The 22,438-nt window shown below is 42.3% G+C and overlaps 1 protein-coding gene across 3 annotated transcripts in view; it reads right to left on the bottom strand.

The window, feature by feature from the left end:
* Nucleotides 1-22,438, bottom strand: part of sema4c (sema domain, immunoglobulin domain (Ig), transmembrane domain (TM) and short cytoplasmic domain, (semaphorin) 4C) — a 133,162-nt gene that overhangs the window by 24,941 nt on the left and 85,783 nt on the right. For all 3 annotated transcript variants that reach the window (XM_052066979.1, XM_052066980.1, XM_052066981.1), the window contains one exon: nt 8,368-8,576. In XM_052066979.1, coding sequence (XP_051922939.1) covers nt 8,368-8,491 — 124 coding nt within the window. In that variant the 5' untranslated portion in view covers nt 8,492-8,576. The remainder of the gene's footprint in view (nt 1-8,367; nt 8,577-22,438) is intronic.

Below are 22,438 nucleotides of genomic sequence, written 5' to 3'. Positions count from 1 at the left end.
CAGTAGAATTATCAAGATTGATTGTAATGAAATAGTTATATGGCGAAACACAGCCCTCACAAGCAGATTACTGTAGATTTAAAAAGTAATCTTTACATTGATCAGAGTATTTGGCTTTTTCATAGGTGCATTGACCATGTACTAAAAGATTAGATGCTAAATACAATTACCTTAATAATGATCGATATCGACCAATATGAAATGCTTAAATTGTGATTATAATTCTCAGCCATATTTTGCCTGGCCCTCGTCTCTCCAATTTTCCTTTGAGGCAGCAGCTGTGAAATATTTCTTTCACTTGAACAGAAAAGGCTCGATTTAAAAGATGTGAAAGCTCATTTTCATATGAACAGAAAACCGAAGCTGCCTCAAGGATTGTAATTAATCGTTTGACGTTATGGGGAAATGGTCAAAAGCTGGAAATATTGCATCCTTAGGCAAAGACAAATTATTGTGATCAGGGAAGGTGGAGACTGAGAGGGGAGTGAAGCAAGGGAGATCCACGTTGCTTCATTGTTGTCTGAGAAGGTCGACTTCATACCCTAAACTTTGTGATTTGCCTCCATGAGCCTTGCGGCAGAACTCCCCGTCTGCTATAAATATATACAGCCTCTGCTTATAGCTCGCAACCGCCCAGCCGCTCACACACCAAACTATGATTAAAGGACTATTTTAAGGAGACCTTTGAAGTAGTAACAAACGCTGAATGGGAAGCAGAAACAGACAGACAAGAGGGAGAGGCGCTGGGTAGGACAGTGCCACGAGACTAAAGACAAACTGACAAGCTCTCATCGAAGAGGATGCCTACTTTCAAAGAAAACGCACAGAAACTATTTTGAAAAAATAAATAAATACAGCACATGCACACACACACAAAAACACACTCGGCGATGGAAGTCAGTGCTCTGTTGCATCGACAGTTCAGAAGAGCGTCAGGTGGAAGACAGAATGAGAGCATGAGAAGAGAAAGTGCACGGGGAAGCGAGATGTTCTGGCTTTTACTGCATGGATTTGCACAAGACCAACAGTCTCGTCATTAGATTTTAGATTAACGTTTAAACGTTGAGAAATCGTCAGCTCTGACGTGGGCGCTATTTTCGTCTCGTAATAGGTCATCACGTTTTTCATAATACTTAATAGCAGCGGCATTTCTCAAAATGTGTATTTCGTTGAAGATGGTTCAGATTTTAATAGTTTTTCTTTGTCCAAATACATTCACGGCAAATAGTCTGGGTCTCGCTTTTTTGATTTTCTTGCCTTCTCTTAACCGGGTCGCCAAAATGCTCCCATAGCACGGAGAGCCGAGCGGCAATACAGAGGCAATCCTGATAATCTTAGCAAAGATGTGGCAAGGAGTTCCATAACACACAATATGACCTTCCAATGATAAGTAGCATAATCCTTTTTTTTCCTTCTTTTGAAGAACTTCTTACATATTGCTCAGAGCTTCTCAAAAAAACAGATGCTTTCAGTTTTTACCAAAACACAGCCTGACAGCGTGAGCGTCACCGACCAATTTCTGTGAACATTCGAATTCTGCTTTAATGGCGGATTAAGGAGCTCAGCTCACTTACTTCCAAAACCATCAAGTGGTGCAATAACACTGCAGATGGATTCCAAGCAGAATCACTTCTCTCGAAATGGACACATAAACCTCTGTGGAAAATGTGTGTATGTCGTCTGCTATACGAATGATGTCATCCGTACAAAAGAAAGGCCAAGTCCAATTCGGGATTGATTAAGCGCTGAGTGCCAATGCTTTTACTAATTCAGTATATGTGCATCAGGGGGTGAAATTCATATACAGTATGTTTAATTCACTTTAACATATAAAATCTCTCTCTTGGCCTCAGGGTGTTCTCCTCTCACTCTGTCAAAGGCTAGATATAATGGACTATACTGTTTCAGCGCATAGGGCCAAGAGCGGAAAATCAGGGAATCAGAAAAACAAAACAAAACAAACCAAAACCTTTTTAATACTGCTGCAAGGAAGTGCTTTGCATGAGAGCAGCCAGGGGTGGCATTTTCACTTTAATCCACATGCCCACTTGGTCACACATCAGCTCTTTCAGAGTCTGTGCGTCAACAGTGCACACTCCAGGTCGTGGCATGTGGTCCAAGTTGTTAATCTCTCCCGACCAATCAGCTCAGGGGCGGGAGATGAGTGACATTCAACGCAGATAGAGAATGCATTTTCCACTTCCTTCTTCCTCCTCCCGCATCTGTCCTGCCAGTCACGCACAACCTTGCTCTGCCTCCTCTGCATCGCTCTCAACTACTCATTACTGTAATTGGGGGCTTTGAGAAGATAGGGAAGGGACAGAATGCAAGAAAAAAAAGAGAGAGAGAGAGAAAGGAGAGAGATTCTCTTGAGGTCAGGGGCCCGTCCGTCCCTTTTCCACACTCACAACTTGCCATTTGTCTCTCCCAGCATTTCTACATCAATCTATAGATCAGTCTTTTTTTGTTTTGTTTTTTAAACAACAAGAACCATATGCATGTTGGCTTTGGGGGTCTCTTTACAAATTGCATGGCTTGACCTAATGCATGAAAGGGGCTCAATTTTCAAACACGTTACATTTCTTGGGGCTCCCTTTCTTCTCTCCGTCCTTTGCTTTCTTTGCCTCTGTTCTTTGTTTAACCTTAGCTGATTTATTTTGGCATAGTTTTGGTCAACTGGTCTTTGTCACTGGGCCTTGCTATGCTGCGTAATTGTTAGTGTGTTAGTGTGTGTGGCAAGGTCTGAGGGACAGGAGGAAAAAAAAGATGGCCCCCAAAATATTCAGGCTCATAAAAAAGGCATGAGTTGATTCGCAGGAAAGTTGACTTCAAGTTTACACGTCAGGCTGATTCATGACAAGTGCCCTTCTCGGATAATATTGCTTGCAAGCTTAAACTTAGTAAATACACTTATAAGTCTCATGTGTCAACTGAGTCCACAGATTTAATGTTTATCTGAAAACCTCAAACTGCAGTTCAATCACAGAGTCCTGTATCACCATAATAAAGACAACACTGTGGTCACAATGCTAAATACAAACACTGAGTCCAGAAGCCTTTTGTTGTATTTTGGGCAAAAAGTAAGGCGCGGTACTTAGTAGAACATTGAGTTATGTCGAATGTTACTTTGCATTTCTGCCACGTTTGCTGCCTCGGTTTATTTTACTTGATTTGTCATGCAGCATGGTTCACATTGGCACTTGGGAAGCCAATTCCAATGAAATACAGCTTTTTGAATGATTTCGTGCCAAAGACTTGGCAGGTCATTTTGTGTTTGGCCTTGATGTTTCGTGACGAGATAGAAGGGGCGGGAACTAAGAAGACGATCCATTTTCTAAATAACAATCAGAACCTTCATGGCGAAATGTTCACAGTACTCACATATTATACACCGTCAATAAAAACAAAACATGGAAATGTTACACACACACACACACACACACACACACACACACACACACACACACACACACACATACATATATATATATATATATATATATATATATATATATATACACACACACACACACACACACACATATATACAGTATATATGTAAGTAGTTAGTTAAAAACAAAGTGCAGTGATTATTGTGAATTTTGTGTGCCTAAAATGTTATGAATAGCTTGCAAGGAAAAACATTTTAACATTTAAAATGTCAAAATTTGACTTTTCAAATAGTGTGGGAAGGAGGAAGGCACGGTAGATTACATGGCAACAGGACACTCGCAGAGGATGTTTATTTTCTTGTTCTGCATCCGCATGTATTCCTTGTGTAATTGCAGGGAGGGGTGATGAGTTTGTAGGAATGGGTGGGGGCAGGGGGACAATATCTCTGCATCCATCTCAGCTTCGACTTCACTATCACCCTCCCAATTTAAACAAACATAAAAACAGACAAGCACCTCTTCTGCTCTGCCCAAGACCTGCAAAAACCTTCATACGGCAAGCGTAAGCAGTGCACAAAGGACGACGACACAGCTACACACACACACACAAACAGAATGAATTTTGTATGTCTGCGAAAAGATGTATCCTTAGATAAGTAGACACACACACACACAGACACACACACACACACACACAATCATAGACACATGCACACACAGATTTTTGTCCTTTTAAGGCACTGTGTGACTGACCCGTCTCCCTCTCCTTCTCCATCTACCTTTTTGCTTTTTTACCATTTCATTTCTACTCCATCGCCATCTGAAACCTGCCCCGCCTTTCTTTTTAATGCAGCGTTGTTTTTCTATTTCATCTTTCTCCTTTCACCTTCATCCACATCAGTCATTTACCCTGGTATTGAGCCTGAAAATCTCATTTTTCTATCACCGAGTGGAGAAATCTCTCAATGAGTAAGATAATCCTACTCGTTTCCAATATAAATCAATTTGTACCGAGTATCTTTCTGCACTCAAGTGTCAAATCACGTCAGATAAGCAATAAGAGGTGACGTGATGGTGCCTTCTCTCCGGTTTCAGGACTCAATGCTGCACCACAAGTAATAAGAGCAATACCTTCAAATGTCGCCCAGTGGTTTCAGAGGTAGGGGAAGCGGGGAAGATAGGAAGAAAGGAAGAAGGCAGAGAGTTCTGAAAAATGACATTCGTCGGCTACTGTTGGTCCCCTTTGGTGCGCCGCTAGAATAGGTGAGTACTGAGCAACACTTGGGTAACTTTGTCTTGCTTTGAGATAGGGGTAAGAAGCTTGTCATCCACTCCTCCCCGCATTGAGAGTAGCCAGATGAGCTGGCTCGGGTATATGACCAGGATGCCTCCCGGATGCCTCTTTGGCGAGGTGTTCCTCTTATGTCTCACATTGGAGAGATTATGGGCCAAATTCACAAAGGATTGCATGGGTTTTGTGTGGCGCTAAATGATGAAAATGAATCAAACAGACGTCTAATTTTCAACGCATCCCTGGCAATGGAGTCTTTTTTTTTCTTTTCTTTTTCTGTTTTTTGGGGTCAGAACTTTTCTACAACAGATTAGGGTCACCAAGTGAGGAAAAAAAAAAGACAATACAGATTTTCATCCGTAGCCAAGCAATGTTTGAAACACAGTTACATGAAGTTTGTGTCACACTCACTGGGAATCTAAAAGTTGACTTTTCGGCACCGCAGTCTATATCCGAGGACTTTTCTGGCTCAAATATATACAGTATATACAGTGATTCCTCACTTATCAAGGTTAATGGGGACCGAGACCCCCGCGAAAGAGGAAGATCCGCGACGTAGGGTTTGCCTCCCCCCACCAGGAATTTCTGTGTAAGGGTTTGTGGGTACCAGCATGTTTAAAATATGTAAACAGTATTTATACTTTACATATTTGAGACAAAGACTATAGCAGTACACGTATTTACTTAAATCTTTAATTATAAAACCTTATACAGTAATTAACATTCATCAGCATTGCCTTCTGAGAGAAGCGAAGAGATTGTGCTGGTGGCGTACAAGGCGGCCCTCATTTGACGCTCTGACAATGTAGCCACCGTTAGCCTCCAGCTAGCTCCTGGCCAGCTATCCCCGCGCAGCCGATGTGTTAATAAGACAATTAATCGGTATTGATGAGAAGGAGGCGAAGAGAGATGTGCTGCTGCTTTGGGAGAGGCCCACTCCCGCCCCCTCTATCGCTCGCTCTCTCGTAGAAACAACAGAAGAGACAGTATGCCAGAGAGTCACCAGCGTATGCCAGAGAGTCACCAGCGTGACGAGACTCAAAGTGCTGGGCGGGGCTGCGAAGATGCGCAACCAATCAGCTCATGGGATAAATCCATTCGGTGCTGCCATTGGTCTATGTCGCATGAGGAACCAATCGTGCACCTTGAATGAGTGCCCGCTGCATATGAGGGATTGCGGGCATGCAACAAAAAGAAACAATGATGGGTACACCAGATATTTATCACACTTTACTATATTACTCATATTTCCCTATCATGACCTTGAAATGGGCCGTTGCAGGTACAATTGAAGACAGAGCATGGATGGATGTCACCAGATGCTTGATTGCTCACTCAGAAAATTTCACAACCTACTGATTGCACATCAACAGTTTCTTCGTTCAAATCTCTTTTCTTGTATTGAAACGATGCACCAAAAGTGACTTGAGCTTTAAGGAATAAGAGGAGTGAGATGGATGGCCACGTGAAATCGAGGAGCTGACAAGGCGGGTGGATAATTAGTCCGAACGATTAATCGCATTTGCATTATAACCGTGAAATAACATAAGGTGATTTGCTTATTGCAAAAAGTTGCCATTTGACTGGTCCCAGGGCTGGCAGAGACAGCAATTCAATGTAATTAAACCTGCCACGCTAGGTCCGTATAATTCAAATTTTTTCCGTCTCAAGAGAACTTAAAGTGAGTATCGAACATGTTTGATCTTTTCCGCCTCATGAGGTAAAAATAAGTAAGAACTTACGAAAGCGCTCCTAAAGCTGTGACAAATCAAAACACATTTGCTGATCAAATTATTTGAAAACGTTGGCCCCTGTGTGAAGTTGTGTCACTGGTCAAATATTAAGAGGATAATTTCGTCCATAAGTGGTCGGATGTTGTGTCATCCAATTTCATGAATGAACCTGATGACAAACAAAATGGGGTTATTCTTTGTTTAATTGATGATTGCTGCTGGCGTGGCCACTTATAATGCCTGCGGGCGCTGATCCATTTTTGGAATCAGAAGATGTTACATCATACAAAATGCTGTCATTTTACTTTTCCTACACTTTCGCATACATACTGACAGTTTTCTTTGTAGACAGCCGAAAAAAAGTTTGTTTAAAAAATGTTGTGGAAACGTTTACAAAACAAAGTTTCATGAAACATGTCGAGTTGGATATGTTTTCATGTTAAAACCAGTATTTTTTTTATGTCATTGTTGTTATCTACACTTTAATGTGTGCAAATTAATTCTAATTTACAGTATTGTATGTACATATATTGCATTCACCAGACTAGTTTGGCAGAATGTTGTTGTGGCGAATGCTTAGAAGACAGCACACCAACGTAGTCAGTAAATTTGCACCTAGAAAGGTAGTCGGTAGATCAACTGTTTATCATATTAAATAATGCTTTATTTTCCATTAATTAAAAGACTATACTATATCTATTGTTTATTGTCATTACGATTCATCAATTGCATGTGTTTGTTGAAATATACCTTGGACACAAAAAACAGAAAAAGCATATGAAATCGCAATCTACAATATTGAGCGTGGAAAAAAATTGCAATTGGATTATTTTCCAAATTCAGTTCAGCGGGAATGTACAAAAAAAAAAAGGAAAAAAAGAAGCTTTTGAAATAGCACCCACACAACCACAAGCGCATTGTTCTCCTGGAGAGTTGAGGAAATCTGAGCTCTATGCGAAAACGTCACAGGAGCATTTCGGGTTCATTCAATAAGCATACAAAGCAAAACGGGAGGGGAAGGATAAAAGGGAAAAAAAATTCAGAACGGAGTCTAGAAGATAGATAAATAAGATGAAAGGTGCGATAGATGATACTGACAGGTTTAAAAGAAAAACGTATTTGCAAAATTCACAAATAAGAGAGTGCTTCACTTCCCCCTGACGGATTAAAACAAGCACCATTTCTAAGCCCGCTTGCAACAATTGGCATTGTTCAGTGAAGAACGCCAGGCATGGCTGCAATGGAGGACAAAGGCAAAGTGTGCAAATGCAGTTTAGCATCAGGATTAGCTTAGCATCAATTCTATTTGACTTTGGGTCAGCACAGCGTCTGAATAAAAATCTGACATCATCCTTTTCTGATAATGGGGAAGCCTCTTTGGCTGTCCAAACACAATTCATTTTCTAACACTACAAAGGAGGTTAAATTCAGTGGGAAACTTAACCAACGAATCCATCAGAGTGAGGAAAAACAATCCCATGGTCACATTTCAACACCTTGTAGAAAGTCTGCTTGAACCAGCCGCATGACGAGGTGACACAGCTGAGCGAGAAGGAAATGGACAAAGTGAAAAAATTAAATTGCAGACCTACTACCGTGCATTCTTATCGGGAAACAACATATTGGAGGACCGCGTGTCTTATTTTATTGTACCGCAAACATCATGCCGCAACTGTCAAGGAAAAGACAGATTGCACTGGCTGCTGTGACTACATACAAAAAGAAGAAACGACATGAAGACAGGAGAGAAGACGCACATCCGTTTGCATGACAATTTTTCAATTTTGTCACAAGGTTCCAAACTCGTGATCATTTATCCAATCCCACAGCTGCAGTGGCATTTTGCTCTGCCACTACAAAGAGGGATTTGGGGATATTTCGTACCTTTCAATGCAACAATTCAATTGTCGTCAAAGTCAAACACAGTCTCAGTATTGCACAGCTCACTTACCCTGATAGCGCACAGTCTTGCGTGGGATTGGGTTCCAGTTAAGTCCCAGAGACTTTTCACATCCAAATAGGGACAACAAGAGCAAGACCTTCACCCAGGCCATTTCTCTGACGTAAACTCCCATTTGGTGGAAATGGTGCGAGTGGGAGACCGAGACCTCACTCGGATGATCAAGAAGGACTCAGGAGAGCAGAGAGGCTCCTGGCAATCTGCCGAAAGGAAAAAACACACACACACAAAAAATAAACACCATGCCAGTTTGAGCGAGGCAGAAATCCACTCTTTTTACTCAGTTCTGCATTAGATATTTTTCAAGAAGGCATAAATTGGACTTCAAGTAACTAGTAACACTTGGGCAGTCATAAGAAACGAAACAAAAACACACCCATTTTCCATAATGCGTTACAGTATTCAGGTCACGGATGTCTTGGCAGATTCTGCATGGGCAACAGGTGAGGTAGCATCCAGAACTGGTTGGCAGTCAGTCGTGAAGTAAATAGAGATAAATGATGTGCACTCACATTTACATTCTTTCACTCACCTAAGAACAATTTAGAGTTTTCAACAAACTGAATATTTTTGAAACGGTGGCAGAATGCGGGGAAAAACACGGAAGCAGGAAGAGCTGGTAACCACTCAGTCACCGTTGCTGACGTGTCATTTTCAATCACAATATTGTATAGAATAAATTATGCAAATAACCAAGGCAGACAAAACCACTGCAGATTACCAATCTGTGCCTGTGCAAGTGTCCGCCCACAATAAACAAAAACAAACAAACAAACAAACCTTGATGACCTTTGGCTGGAGTTTTGCGGAGGAAAGTTTTGTGTCCCTCCTTTACTCTCATTGATAATAAAAGCTATTGCCACTCAAAAAGCTGTGAAAGTGCTTATCACTGCACTCTCGTTGAGCCAATTCAGCAGCAGTATATTAAACTGGGGCTACGTTATCAAAGTTAATTGTGCTGGCAATGCCTCAGACACCAATGCGTTCGGAAATGAATGTTGAGGCAAGGACGATTCAATAGCAGTATGCTGTAAATGAACAGCTTTATACCTAATGAACGTGTCAAGTGTACAGCAACTGCATGGCATTAAAAGTCAATGACAGGAGTCCCAAAGGCAGACTGTTTGTCTGACATAAATTCAAAAAGTGAAGCACAATGAAACTCAAGAAAGAAAAACATCACCTCTGAACAGTGAGTTTGGTGTCATGAGTAATTGTGTGAAAATATTGGATTTACATTTTTTAATGACAAACTACTGCAGCTTTCTTTAAAATAAAATTTGCCATCCACTATTTTTTTTAATCAAGGCGTACTGTGGAGTTCATATTGCATTATTGCGGTAAATTGAAGCTCACAAGTTTCACGCATACGATTCAACTTTACATTGCATTGAAATGTTAGCAATCAGAAAACTGAAAAAATGTAGTGTAGTCTGGAAGGGCTAATAACATGTCTTTGTTGATCAATGATCAAGAAGATGAGAGCAAAACTATGAATCGATCACCAAATACAAGAAGCCTGCATCTAGTATTTAAGATCCGTGATTGAATGACAAACATAAGAGTTTGTAAAATAGACCGGCTTTCTAAGTATGCCTGCGGTGTGCCAATGAAACTCAATGAAACTCTCAAATTGAATTATTTGGAGGTGTGACCCAAAACCACGATAAATGGCAATATGAAGTTGTGCCGTGACTCATTCCCTTAAAGGGGAAGTCATGTCAAAGATTTTCTTTTCAACATTATGTTTAAAAGTCTAAATGCCGTATCCTGATGAATATTGCGTTTGTGGAATATGAATCGAGGAAGAGAACGCACCCGGTTTTAGCCATCTCGGGGTTTATCACTTTCTGTCGACATGACGGTTGCTCAGGGCTCAGGTAATGACTGGTCGTTGACGTCATTTTTAGCCGACAACAAGTGGCAAAATGGCTGTCCCCTAAAGTGCACAAAAAATTGGGGGACTTTGTTGCTTAATTCATATTTCACAAATGCAATATTAATCCAAATACTGTGTTTGGACTAGTGGGGGTGCGTAAAACATAACACTGTACATTTTTTAGTTGACTTCTCCTGCAAAGACAATCCATCAATTTTGAATTCTGTCTCTGTAGTATTTTGAGCAAAATGATTTTCAATAATGTAAACTGTGGAGGTTTGTGCAGTAGATGACATTTCCTGGAAAAAAATTTGGGTGATTTGCTTCACAGGTGGTGCAGGAAAATGAAATTTGAAGATGTGTGTGTGTGTGTGTGTTTGCATGCTTTTGTGTGTGTCAATCAAAACAAAATGACTGTTATTGATTCCATGTTTACGAAGAAAATAAGAGGGTAAGTCCAAATCAGATGATGGTTATGTGCTGTGAAATGACCATTCTCAAATGCTACATTTGTGTGAAATCGGCAAATCTGGGAATGCGCGCGACTGGCTTTATTGGATCGATGCTGGAGGCCTGAGTGGGCGGCCAAAGCTTGAGTGAGCAGAGAAGACATAGAGATGGGCATGGGGGTTGGGAAGTCGAAGGGAAGGTTGAACAGATAAAAAAAAAAGAAAAAAAAGATGAAAATTGAGGGTGCTATATAAAAACCTAAGGGAATTTTCTCTCTTTCGAGAACTATGCAAAGGGGTAACAGAGTGAAGTGAACATCCTGAAGGCTGGATTAAGTGAAGAAGCAATGCAAAGGCTGAAGCAGAGGATGGGGGAAAGATTGTGGCAGAAGGCCTTGTGGAGATTCTTCTGCTTGTTGTATCAATTGAGGGTTATGTTTTGTTTCCCCATTTTGCACAAGATGGGAACAAAATTCCAAACAAAATTGCTTATCTTTTGTACAAACTGCAACCCATTTCATGACATTTTAAATGAAGCACAAAACTCTGCAACCTTCTGCAGTAAATACTCCAACAAATGATTCTCTATACAAGTGGTTCTTGACCTGGGTACCCCAGGGTTTCGGTGAGTTGTCTCAGGGGTTCGACGGAGCCTCTGCCATGGAGGGTAAGACACATATGACTCAACATGTTAATTAGTTGTGACACGCCCGCTTGGTCATCACTGGCTGATCACATGACATGGCTTGTCCAATCAGTGCTGTGGGAAATTTAGTTCGCTTAGTAGTCAACGTGTGACTGTCGTGATAGTACGTCATATAGTTTAAAAAAAGTATACTTATCTCTTGAAATTATATTGACTTTTTTCTGTTTTTAATAAATGTGTGTTTTTTTTTAAATGAATCGAATCTATATATATTTTTTTTCACTCATGAAGGGTTTGGTGAATGTGCATATTAACTGGTTGGGTTCAGTACATTGGTTCTTAACCTAAAAAAGGTTAGAGGTTAAAGGTAAGAACCACTGTTCTATACAAAAAAACCCCAATGAAAGTAATTACAAATGCCTATTTAATTATAACAGCCTGAGATGTTATGGGGTTGTGGGTGGGGGCAAGATCAATAGTAAGCCATAAATGGCCTTTCGTAATTTTACCCACCCCTGCCACAAAAAATAAATAAATAAACACACGCACGCGCGCGCGCGCGCGCGCACACACACACTCACACACATGCACGCCCACACACACACACACAAAAATAGCAACACGCACATGCACACACACACACTCACACACACACACACACACACACAAACATAGCAACACGCACATGCGCACACACACACACACACACAAACAAAGCAACACATTTACAAACGCACAAGGCACTCCAAAGCATAGAATTGACTCGACTTCTAATCGTAATGCGGCTCAGTGCAGAAGGGGAATAATTTATGGCGATTAAAAAGAGTATTTTAACAAGATGCCATGTGGCTTTTATTGGCGACTTTAATCTCAAAACCAATGTACGACTAAAATTGCATCATTTGTCATTTGGTTGCACCTAAAGAACTTTACAAACACATGATTTATTCTTTGAATCCAGCCTACTCTTATGATTTCTCATGATGCCGCCATAGCTAATGACATACATCCCAGGTCTCCACTGATGACCACATTAATGCAATTGCATTGTGTCTGCACGCTGCCTCTGTGAGGTCCTGTAGTGTCACCTCATTTAAATCATCTTTTCGAGGCTGGTGCTGTTGTTGAGGCTGCTTTAGCTAATGAGCCGCGGCATGGCAGCCTAAATAATATCAGTCACTACTCCACAAGAAGAAAGCTCATTAAAGCATCTACAGAAATACCACATGTTCTGATTAGGTTTCTGAGCCCGTGTGTATTTTTGGTTGGAACACACACACACACACACCACACGCGCGCGCACACACACACACCACACACGTGCGCACACACACACACAAAAACACACAGTCGTGTACTTACTTGAGGTAAGATGACTCCCTTAAGGGAGAAGCAAAGTAGTGGGGTTTCGTCAATGTGGGGGCGGATGTCGGGTGGGGGGGGGGGGGGCTAGGATGAGGGAGGTTTTCAACTTCATTCTTCAAGTGTTCTCTTTCTTTGTTAGTGTGCAAGTCTTTTTACACTGCCCTCTATCTCACCTTTATTTTATCCATGTGTTTTCCTAACAGCCGTTTCCTTCCCCTCCTCCTCCAACACACTCCCAGCTGATTGTCAAGCCACTGTCTCACTTTTAACCCCCAACCTCTGACTTTTGTGTGGGTTGCAGTGCTGGTCTACAGCTATCGCGTAATGTCCATTAACCCGTGAATGCACACACACACGCGCACACACACACGCACACACACACACACACACACACACACACACACACACACACACACACACACACACACACACACACATTCCTGTAAGACTATATTTGTGAGGTCCGGGTAACTCCAGATAGGGAGTGAGGACCACCCTTTCTGATAGGTTTAGAGAGGAACTAGTCTTAGATTTGTACACTAGATGTCACCCCAACTACTTTCCCCACTTCAACTTCTTTAAAAAACAGAGCAATAAAAAGTAGACTTGAAACTGAAATCATAGCAGGAGTGAGGACTCTGAATGGGCACATTCAAAGTCCTCACTCCTGTTGTGACTTTGGTTAAAATATCTTATCTTTTTTGGTTTTGTTGCAGTTAAGCATACAAATCAACTTTTGGTATGGCCTTCAGAGTTTTTCCTCTCTTATTAACCTGCAATTACACAGCAGACATTTTGTATTTTAATTTTAAAAAGTGTGAGTAGTCTGTTTTATGAATAATTTGATAGTTTCAACTTAAGATAAGCAGAGTTCCTCATTTATACATTATATATCAATCACAACTTGAACCGATTGATTGCTGTACAATTACTACTACAATAAAAGTGACCCATGCTTTGGCCAATTAATTTACGGAACTAAATCAAATATATTGTAAAACTTTATAAGTACATGTCAACATTAAATCTCACCTCAAGTAGAACATTTTTAACAACACTGCTCAGGAAGAGTAGAAAAGAATTGAAAAAAAAATACTCCAGCAAGAAAATTTAAATTTAAAAATGAAGAACTCGAGAAGCAGATCTTTTCTTGAAGTTCTTTACGTCTTTACAGGTTCTTTGAGCCAAGGCCTGCGGCTCTTTCATTTTGCAGTCAGTGCATTGTTCTTGCTTGACACCCTTTTATAAGTCTCCCCAGGTGTTTTTCCACAGCAGCCTTTTCTTCTTCATTCCATGGTCTCCTCAAATTTGCTCTGGGAGACCCTAAATATGATGACAATTGCAATTTAATGATACTCACAAAGACCACCTTGTGATAGCTTTACAATGTGGATTTTATACGTAAAAAAAATAAAAGTACTTGTCTTTTTCTCCAATTTAGATTTTGCCTGCTCTTTGGGTGTAAGGTTTTTTCCATCCATCCATCATCTACCGCTTATCCGGGGCCGGGTCGCGGGGGCAACAGCTTTAGCAGGGAAGCCCAGACTTCCCTCTCCCTAGCTACTTCTTCCAGCTCTCCCCGGGGGATCCCGAGTCGTTCCCAGGCAAGCTGGGTGACATAGTCTCTCCAGCGTGTCCTGGGTCTCCTCCCGGTGGGACATGACCGGTACACCTCACCGGGGAGGCGCTCAGGAGGCATCCGAATCAGATGCCCAAGCCACCTCATCTGGCTCCTCTCGATGTGGAGGAGAAGCGGCTCGACTCTGAGCCCCTCCCGGATGACTGAGCTTCTCACCTTATCTCTAAGGGAGAGCCCGGACACCCTGCGGAGAAAACTCATTTCAGCCGCTTGTATCCGGGATCTCGTTCTTTCGGTCACGACCCATAGCTCGTGACCATAGGTGAGGGTTGGGACGTAGATCGACCGGTAAATTGAGAGCTTCGCCCTTTGGCTCAGCTCCTTCTTCACCACGACAGACCGATACAACGTCCGCATCACAGCAGACGCTGCACCGATCCGCCTGTCGATCTCCCGCTCCCTCCTACCTCCACTCGTGAACAAGACCCCAAGATACTTGAACTCCTCCACTTGGGGTAAGATCTCCTCCCCGACCCGGAGGGGGCACTCCACCCTTTTCCGACCGAGGACCATGGTTTCAGATTTGGAGGTGCTGATTTTCATCCCAACCGCTTCACACTCGGCTGTGAAACGCTCCAGTGAGAGTTGGAGAGCCCCGTTTGAAGGAGCCAACAGCACCACATCATCTGCAAAAAGCAGGGATGTAATACTGAGGCCCCCAAAACTGACCCCCTCAACGCTTCGGCTGCGCCTAGAAATTCTGTCCATAAAGGTTATGAACAGAATCGGCGACAAAGGGCAGCCTTGGCGGAGTCCTACCCCCACTGGAAACGATTCTGACTTACTGCCGGCAATGCGAACCAAACTCTGACATCGGTGGTATAGTGACCGAACAGCCCGTATCAGGGGGTTCGGTACCCCATACCCACGAAGCACCCCCCACAGAACTCCCCGAGGGACACGGTCAAACGCCTTCTCCAAGTCCACAAAACACATGTAGACTGGTTGGGCGAATTCCCACATAGCCTCAAGGACCCTGCTAAGGGTGTAGAGCTGGTCCACTGTTCCACGGCCGGGACGAAAACCACACTGCTCCTCCTCAATTGGAGGCTCGACTTCCTGACGGACCCTCCTCTCCAGCACCCCTGAATAGACCTTACCAGGGAGGCTGAGGAGTGTGATCCCTCTGTAGTTGGAACACACCCTCCGGTCCCCCTTTTTAAAAAGAGGGACTACCACCCCGGTCTGCCAATCCAGAGGCACTCTCCCTGTTGACCACGCGATGTTGCAGAGGCGTGTCAACCAGGACAGCCCCACAACATCCAGAGCCTTGAGGAACTCCGGGCGGATCTCATCCACCCCTGGGGCCTTGCCACCGAGGAGCTTTTTAACCACATCGGTGACTTCAACCACAGAGATAGGAGAGCCCACCTCAGAGTCCCCAGGCTCTGCTTCCTCCAAGGAAGGCGTGTTGGTGGAGTTGAGGAGGTCTTCGAAGTACTCTGCCCACCGGTTCACAACGTCCCGAGTCGAAGTCAGCAGCGCCCCATCCCCACTGTACACAGTGTTAGTGGTGCACTGCTTCCCCCTCCTGAGACGTCGGATGGTGGACCAGAATTTCCTCGAAGCTGTCCGGAAGTCCGCTTCCATGGCCTCACCGAACTCTTCCCACACTCGGGTTTTTGCCTCGGCGACCACCAAAGCCGCGGTCCGCTTGGCCAGTCGATACCCGTCAGCTGCCTCTGGGGTCCCACAGGCCATAAAGGCTCGATAGGACTCCTTCTTCAGCTTGACGGCATCCCTTACTGCTGGTGTCCACCAGTGAGTACGGGGATTGCCGCCACGACAGGCACCAACCACCTTACGGCCACAACTCAGATTGGCCGCCTCAACAATAGAGGCACGGAACATGGTCCACTCGGACTCAATGTCCCCCGTCTCCCCCGGAACATGGGAAAAGCTCTGTCGGAGGTGGGAGTTGAAACTCCTTCTGACAGGGGATTCCGCCAGACGCTCCCAACAAACCCTCACTATACGTTTGGGTCTGCCAGGACGGACCGGCATCTTCCCCCACCATCAGAGCCTACTCACCACCAGGTGGTGATCAGTTGACAGCTCCGCCCCTCTCTTCACCCGAGTGTCCAGAACATGCGGCCGCAAATCCGATGATACAACTACAAAGTCGATCATCGAACTGCGGCCTAGGGTGTCCTGGTGCCAAGTGCACATATGGACACCCTTATGTTTGAACAAGGTGTTCGTTATGGACAATCCGTGACGAGCACAGAAGTCCAATAACAAAACACCACTCGGGTTTTGATCGGGGGGGCCGTTCCTCCCAATCACGCCCCTCCAGGTATCACCGTCATTGCCCACGTGAGCATTGAAGTCCCCCAGCAGAACAATGGAGTCCCCAGCAGGAGTACCCTCCAGCACACCCTCCAAGGACTCCAAAAAGGGTGGGTATGCTGAGCTGCTGTTTGGTGCATATGCACAAACAACAGTCAGGACCCGTCCACCCACCCGAAGGCGGAGGGAGGCAACCCTCTCGTCTACCGGTGTGAACCCCAATGTACAGGCACTGAGGCGGGGGGCAATGAGTATGCCCACACCTGCTCTGCGCCTCTCACCGTGAGCAACTCCAGAGTGGAAGAGAGTCCAACCCCTCTCGAGAGAACTGGTACCAGAACCCAGGCTGTGTGTGGAGGCAAGTCCGACTATATCCAGTCGGAAATTCTCTGCCTCACACACCAGTTCGGGCTCCTTCCCTGCCAGAGAGGTGACATTCCATGTCCCAAGAGCTAGCTTCTGCAGCCAAGGATCGGACCGCCAGGGTCCCCGCCTGGACTCGAATCTGCAATGAAATGGGACATCCCTGATTTGACACTCATTGTCAAATACGTTGCATGCATTTTAACTGGTTAAATTATGAAAAAAGAGATATAGTTCCTCATCCAAAGCTTACCATCCAATTCAGTCTTCCCTCTTTTGGAGAGATGCTTTTCCCTTTTTGGGGCTAAAGGTCGATACCACCACATGAAAAGGAGAACAAAGTGACACATTTTACTAAATCAGTGTTGAACAAAAATATGCTATCAAGGCATTCATTTAGTAACCCAATTCCAGTGAAATTGGGACATTATGCTCATCAATCAAAACAGAATACAATGATTTGCAAATCATGTCCAACCTATATTTAAGTGAAGCATTACAAAGACAAGACAACATTCAATGTTCAAATTGGTACATTTAATTTTTTCCAATAATATCTAACTTAGAATTTAATAGCTGTAATGCGTTCCATAAAAGATGGAACAGCTAGCAAAAAAAATAATGTTGAGAAATGCTCATCAAACCCCTGTTTGTCACATCCCACCGGTGAACAGGCTAACTGTGACTGGGTGGGTGCCATGATTGGGTCAAAAAGTAGCTATCCTGAATTCACAAGCAAAGATTGGGTGAGGGTCACCACAAGTTGAATCGTTGAAGGACAGAGTTTCACAACGTATAATTGCAAGGAATTGAGGGATTACATCATCTTTGGTCCATAATATCAAAAGGTTCAGAGAATCTGGACCAATCAGTGCATGTAAGCGGCAAGGCCAAAAACAGATAACATTCAAAGGCCATGACCTTCGACCTATCAGAGAGCACTGCATCCAAAACCACCTTGTCCCAGCTTGTTTGGAACGTGTTGCAGCCATCAATTCCAACATAGTAGTGTAGCCAATTAAATAGAGGTTGAACATGACATGCAAATCATTGTATTATGTATTAAATACAAGTTCGTGCTTCCATTAAGAATAGAGAAGATTTACTGGGCAACATATAACATTTGAAAGGTATGTTACAAGAACATCTTGTATGATTTCATGCTAGTCAGTGTGAACCAACCGACATAATTAAATTTTGTTAGACCAATGCAAATATTTGGCAGAAATAAAATACTGATTCCTGATTCAAAATAACCATCATCCATAAATTATCTTCCCCCTTCAAGTGCATTCCAGTGAACGAGCCTGGTCTCTATTGAACGCGAATAGCAGGGGTTTCGAAAAACAACTTTTATATTGATAGATTACATTGTCCAGTGTGGGCAATGCATTTGATAAATGAAATGGTAAGAACATGAATCTAAATACAAAAATACCCCAAACAATGCTGTAATCGATCGTGTAATATTGTACAGTAGAAATTTTTGTTGTATGTCATTTCATAGTGCTTTAGGTGCTAGAGTGAATTTACGCCGCATTATTTCCCCCAAGAAACATTTGATTTATAACGGCTAAAAATACACAAGGATTAAATATAATTTATATATGTTCCTCATACTGCGTGACAACTGACCGGAACAAAATATGGAGAAATTAAAACTCTTGACATGTCCATTCATCCGTTCTGCCCTCCCCCCCACCCCAAAAGCCGACTGCCCCCATGTCGAGCGTTGCCACGTACAAAGTTACACCAGTGTAGCCCCTGAAAACAGCTTAAAACGGAGCAAATGTAACCCTGCTCAGGAGGTGGTTTAAACATTTACTCTGGAGTAAATGCTAGTATGCGGGGCAGCACCGATATTAAATGGGACGTGTGAACGCTACAGGAGTAGACTTGCTACGCGTGAAAAGAGTTGATTACATACGGGTAGAATGTGTTGTTTACGTGCTCGTTTGTACTTCTGTCATCTTTCCTTTTGTAGGAGACTGGACCATCTCAGAGTTGATTGTGTAGTTTGTTCCTTTGTTATGTGTTCACAAACCCCCCCACAGAATTTATTTTGTGATTCCTTATGTTTCCTTTCCAATTGCCTTGCCATCTTTAAATTTGATTGGCCACAGTAGAAGCAATAATGACTTCTGTGCCAAACTCGTTTGCCTTCCCTTTTTGTAAATGCTTTTATGGTTAAAGAAGGATCTTCTTTGCTCATCTTTTGTTTTTACATAGGTTAATGGGTTACCTTCTTTACGAATTGCAGACATGACTGTGCTCCTCTGCTTCATATGTCTGATGACTTGTAGAGTCTTCACTGGATGTATCATAAGAGAACAATTTTTCTACCTTTGGATGGAATATCTCCTCGTCATCACTCGACTCAGAGGATGTCTTAGTTGGTTTGTATTCCTCATCTGATCCAAAAAGACTTGAGTCAGAATAATCACCATTTTCAGTGGGATTGTCCATCTGTTATTAAAAAAAAAAAAAGGATCAGAAAATACCATTGCAATTAATGATGTTAGAGAATAGTACTGATAATTCAGGCTTACATGACAAGATAGTTCTGTGGGATAAAATATTAATCGAACACATTAACATGGCAAAACAGAAATACCTTATAGAAATAACTTATTTTGTTTAATATGGGCAAATAAAGCATTTGAAACTGACCGGGTAATCAATTAAAAGTCGACTTATTATAATTTTTAAAAATGTCTATATCACTCATTTCCAGTGCTTGGCAAAGATAGGTAAGTGCCGAAACCAAATAATGGTATCAGGCTGATACCGGCATTATTTTAAGGTTATCGTGGAGGCTGCCAATACCAGCAATCGATATTTCAGAAAATTAAAAACTTAATAAATGTAAATTTAATACTGTACTAGTTGCCACTACACATTTGGCGAATCATCTGCGTCACAAAGAGAGGCTTATTTCCAAGTATTTGGCAATCCAATAACAATGATGGCCGACACAGAGTGCGGAGAGAACAATTTTCCACGTGAGCTGTACCCAGGTCAATCTTTTCATACACCTATTAAGATGCAATTTCTGTATATAATTACAATATTTACATTAATTCTTTGAACGCATCATGTGTACTTTTTAATCAAATTTGTTTGAATTCCTTCCACGTTCATCCTATTATATTCCCAGAAGAGGAAATTTCTCTTAGTATGTGGCGACTAAAATGAACGCATATTCACTAAATCTCTGCACGCCAGAGCATTTTTTTTCTCCTTGAATTACATCAACATTCATCCACTAATTTGCCGATTAACGTCTAATCACTAAGTTGATATGAGTATGATAAGGTTAAGATTCATGCTGAGAATGCATCACCAGTGTATTTTTATAAGCCTGGGCCAATAACTGGTTTGACGTTTGAAAAGTCAAAGTTTCAATCACCACTAATTCGGCTTTGCCAATAAGGATATTTGGGATCAATAAACGATGAGCGAGTGTGGTTACAAATCGCAAAGGTTGATGACAGTGACAATGTATGTTGCCACAAAAAAAATCATCAAAATGTCCCCATAAAATAGTAGAAAGCTTAACAAACATAGAAAATATGCATCTCTCCTCATATAAGTGGGGGGTTTTTCAGCCCAAAATGCATAGGTTTTGGTGATCCACACATTTAACCTTTATTATTATTTTTTTTATTTATTATTTTATTTTAACTTTTGTGTTGATAATGGTTCACAGTATAATATTTCGTTCAACCCACTTTGTTATCTGTAAATTGCTTGGTATTTTACATCGTCTTTTTGCAGTTACTTTCTGTATATGGAAAGACACTGGTTCCATTTGCAACTAATTCTTTGCTCAACTAAGATGGCGGCGGCGGCGAAAGACGCTGGGTCATTTGCAACTAATTTTCTGCTCAACTAAAATGGCGACGACGACGACGGCGAGACGATGGCGGCGCGGGGGGGAGGGGGTGGTGGTGTTAAAACTTGATTTTACCACACCAACGACCTATTCTGTGGCGCTGTATTGTGTGTCTGACGGCCTATTGAAAGTTTATTGTTTGAGAGGAAACTTTCTATCTTGGTGACAACTCCTTAGGTACAGCATAGTAGAGTTATTCATATAGTTGGTTTCACTCTAATGCTGATATAACACGAACCTTTGAGCCTGCCCGAATTACTTAGAATAACTAACTTGTAAGAAAATATTCAAAACTTGAGTGTCTTACCTGCTTTAATTCTGAAGTATTTGTCTCTCGATGATGCTGACTCGTACGCTCACTCTTCTCAACGCCTTCCTTTTGTGCAGGTAGCAAAGCGCGCGTTTCCTAATTGATGGTCAGCGAGTGTGATGTGGGGGAGGGTAGCTGTAGAAACTCGTTTCCTGCAACGTAACTGTGACGTTTTGGGGTGTGAAAACAGCCCCGCCCCTTCATAACCAAAACTCCTTCACTTTTCCTCTGAGGTCCGTTTTGAAGTGGGGCATAGTAAATGTCAAGCAATATCAACATATTTTATGAAATCTTGTTTACACCAATGTCATGTACTCCTAAAATGTGTGTATATACATACTGTATATATATACAGTATATACACACACACACACATATTTTAAAAACGACTTAAAATATTGTAATTGTTCTGAAAGCAACATTATTCCCAAATGCTAATATGGAATTGTGATGAAACATCATTATTATTTACTTATTGGATGCAATTCGTAATATACAGTTTCGATGTCCAAAGCAGAATAAAACGAATTAGATTTTCTGGGGACACGACTGCAACACTCAACTCTTCTTGCAAAGCTTTGTTGCTGCTGTATGAACCGCGCTCCTAATTGATCACGTGCTCAAACTAGTGTGGGGGAGGGGAGCTGAATAAACTAGGTTCAAACAGTGCACCTGCGAGGGTTTGGAGCTGGGAACAGCCCCTCCCCCCTTCATGGCCAACGATAAACTAAAATTGCTCAGCCTTTAACTTTTATTTTACTCTGCGGTCTGTTTTGAGGGGAGCATGATAAATTTCAAGCAACATCTATATGTTTCAGCAACTGTAATAACACAAATGTATATACCTGTTCATATTTTTTAAACCAGACTTAAATATTATAATTGTTCAATGAAACATAATTACAGTAAGTATTGCCATCTATGGAATTCTGTCAAACGAAAATTCCCTCACCCAGAATAAAAATCTATGCATTACACATTTGAGTACGATATTACATTATATGATTGCTTCAGGAGTATGAGGTACCGAATCCCCTGATGCGGGCACTTTGGTCCCTCCACCACAGATGTCAGAATTTGGTTCACATTACCGGCAGTAAGTTAGAACCGTTTCCAGTGAGGGTTGGACTCCGCCAAGGCTGCCCTTTGTCATCGATTCTGTTCATAAACTTTACGGACATTGGCAATTTCTAGGTGCAGTGTAAGTGTTGATGGGGGTCCATTTTG

This window comes from Hippocampus zosterae, chromosome 6 (assembly GCF_025434085.1).
Source record: "Hippocampus zosterae strain Florida chromosome 6, ASM2543408v3, whole genome shotgun sequence".
NCBI lineage: Eukaryota > Metazoa > Chordata > Actinopteri > Syngnathiformes > Syngnathidae > Hippocampus > Hippocampus zosterae.
Note: the sequence above shows the minus strand (reverse complement) of the source record. Positions and strands in the feature narration are given on the sequence as shown.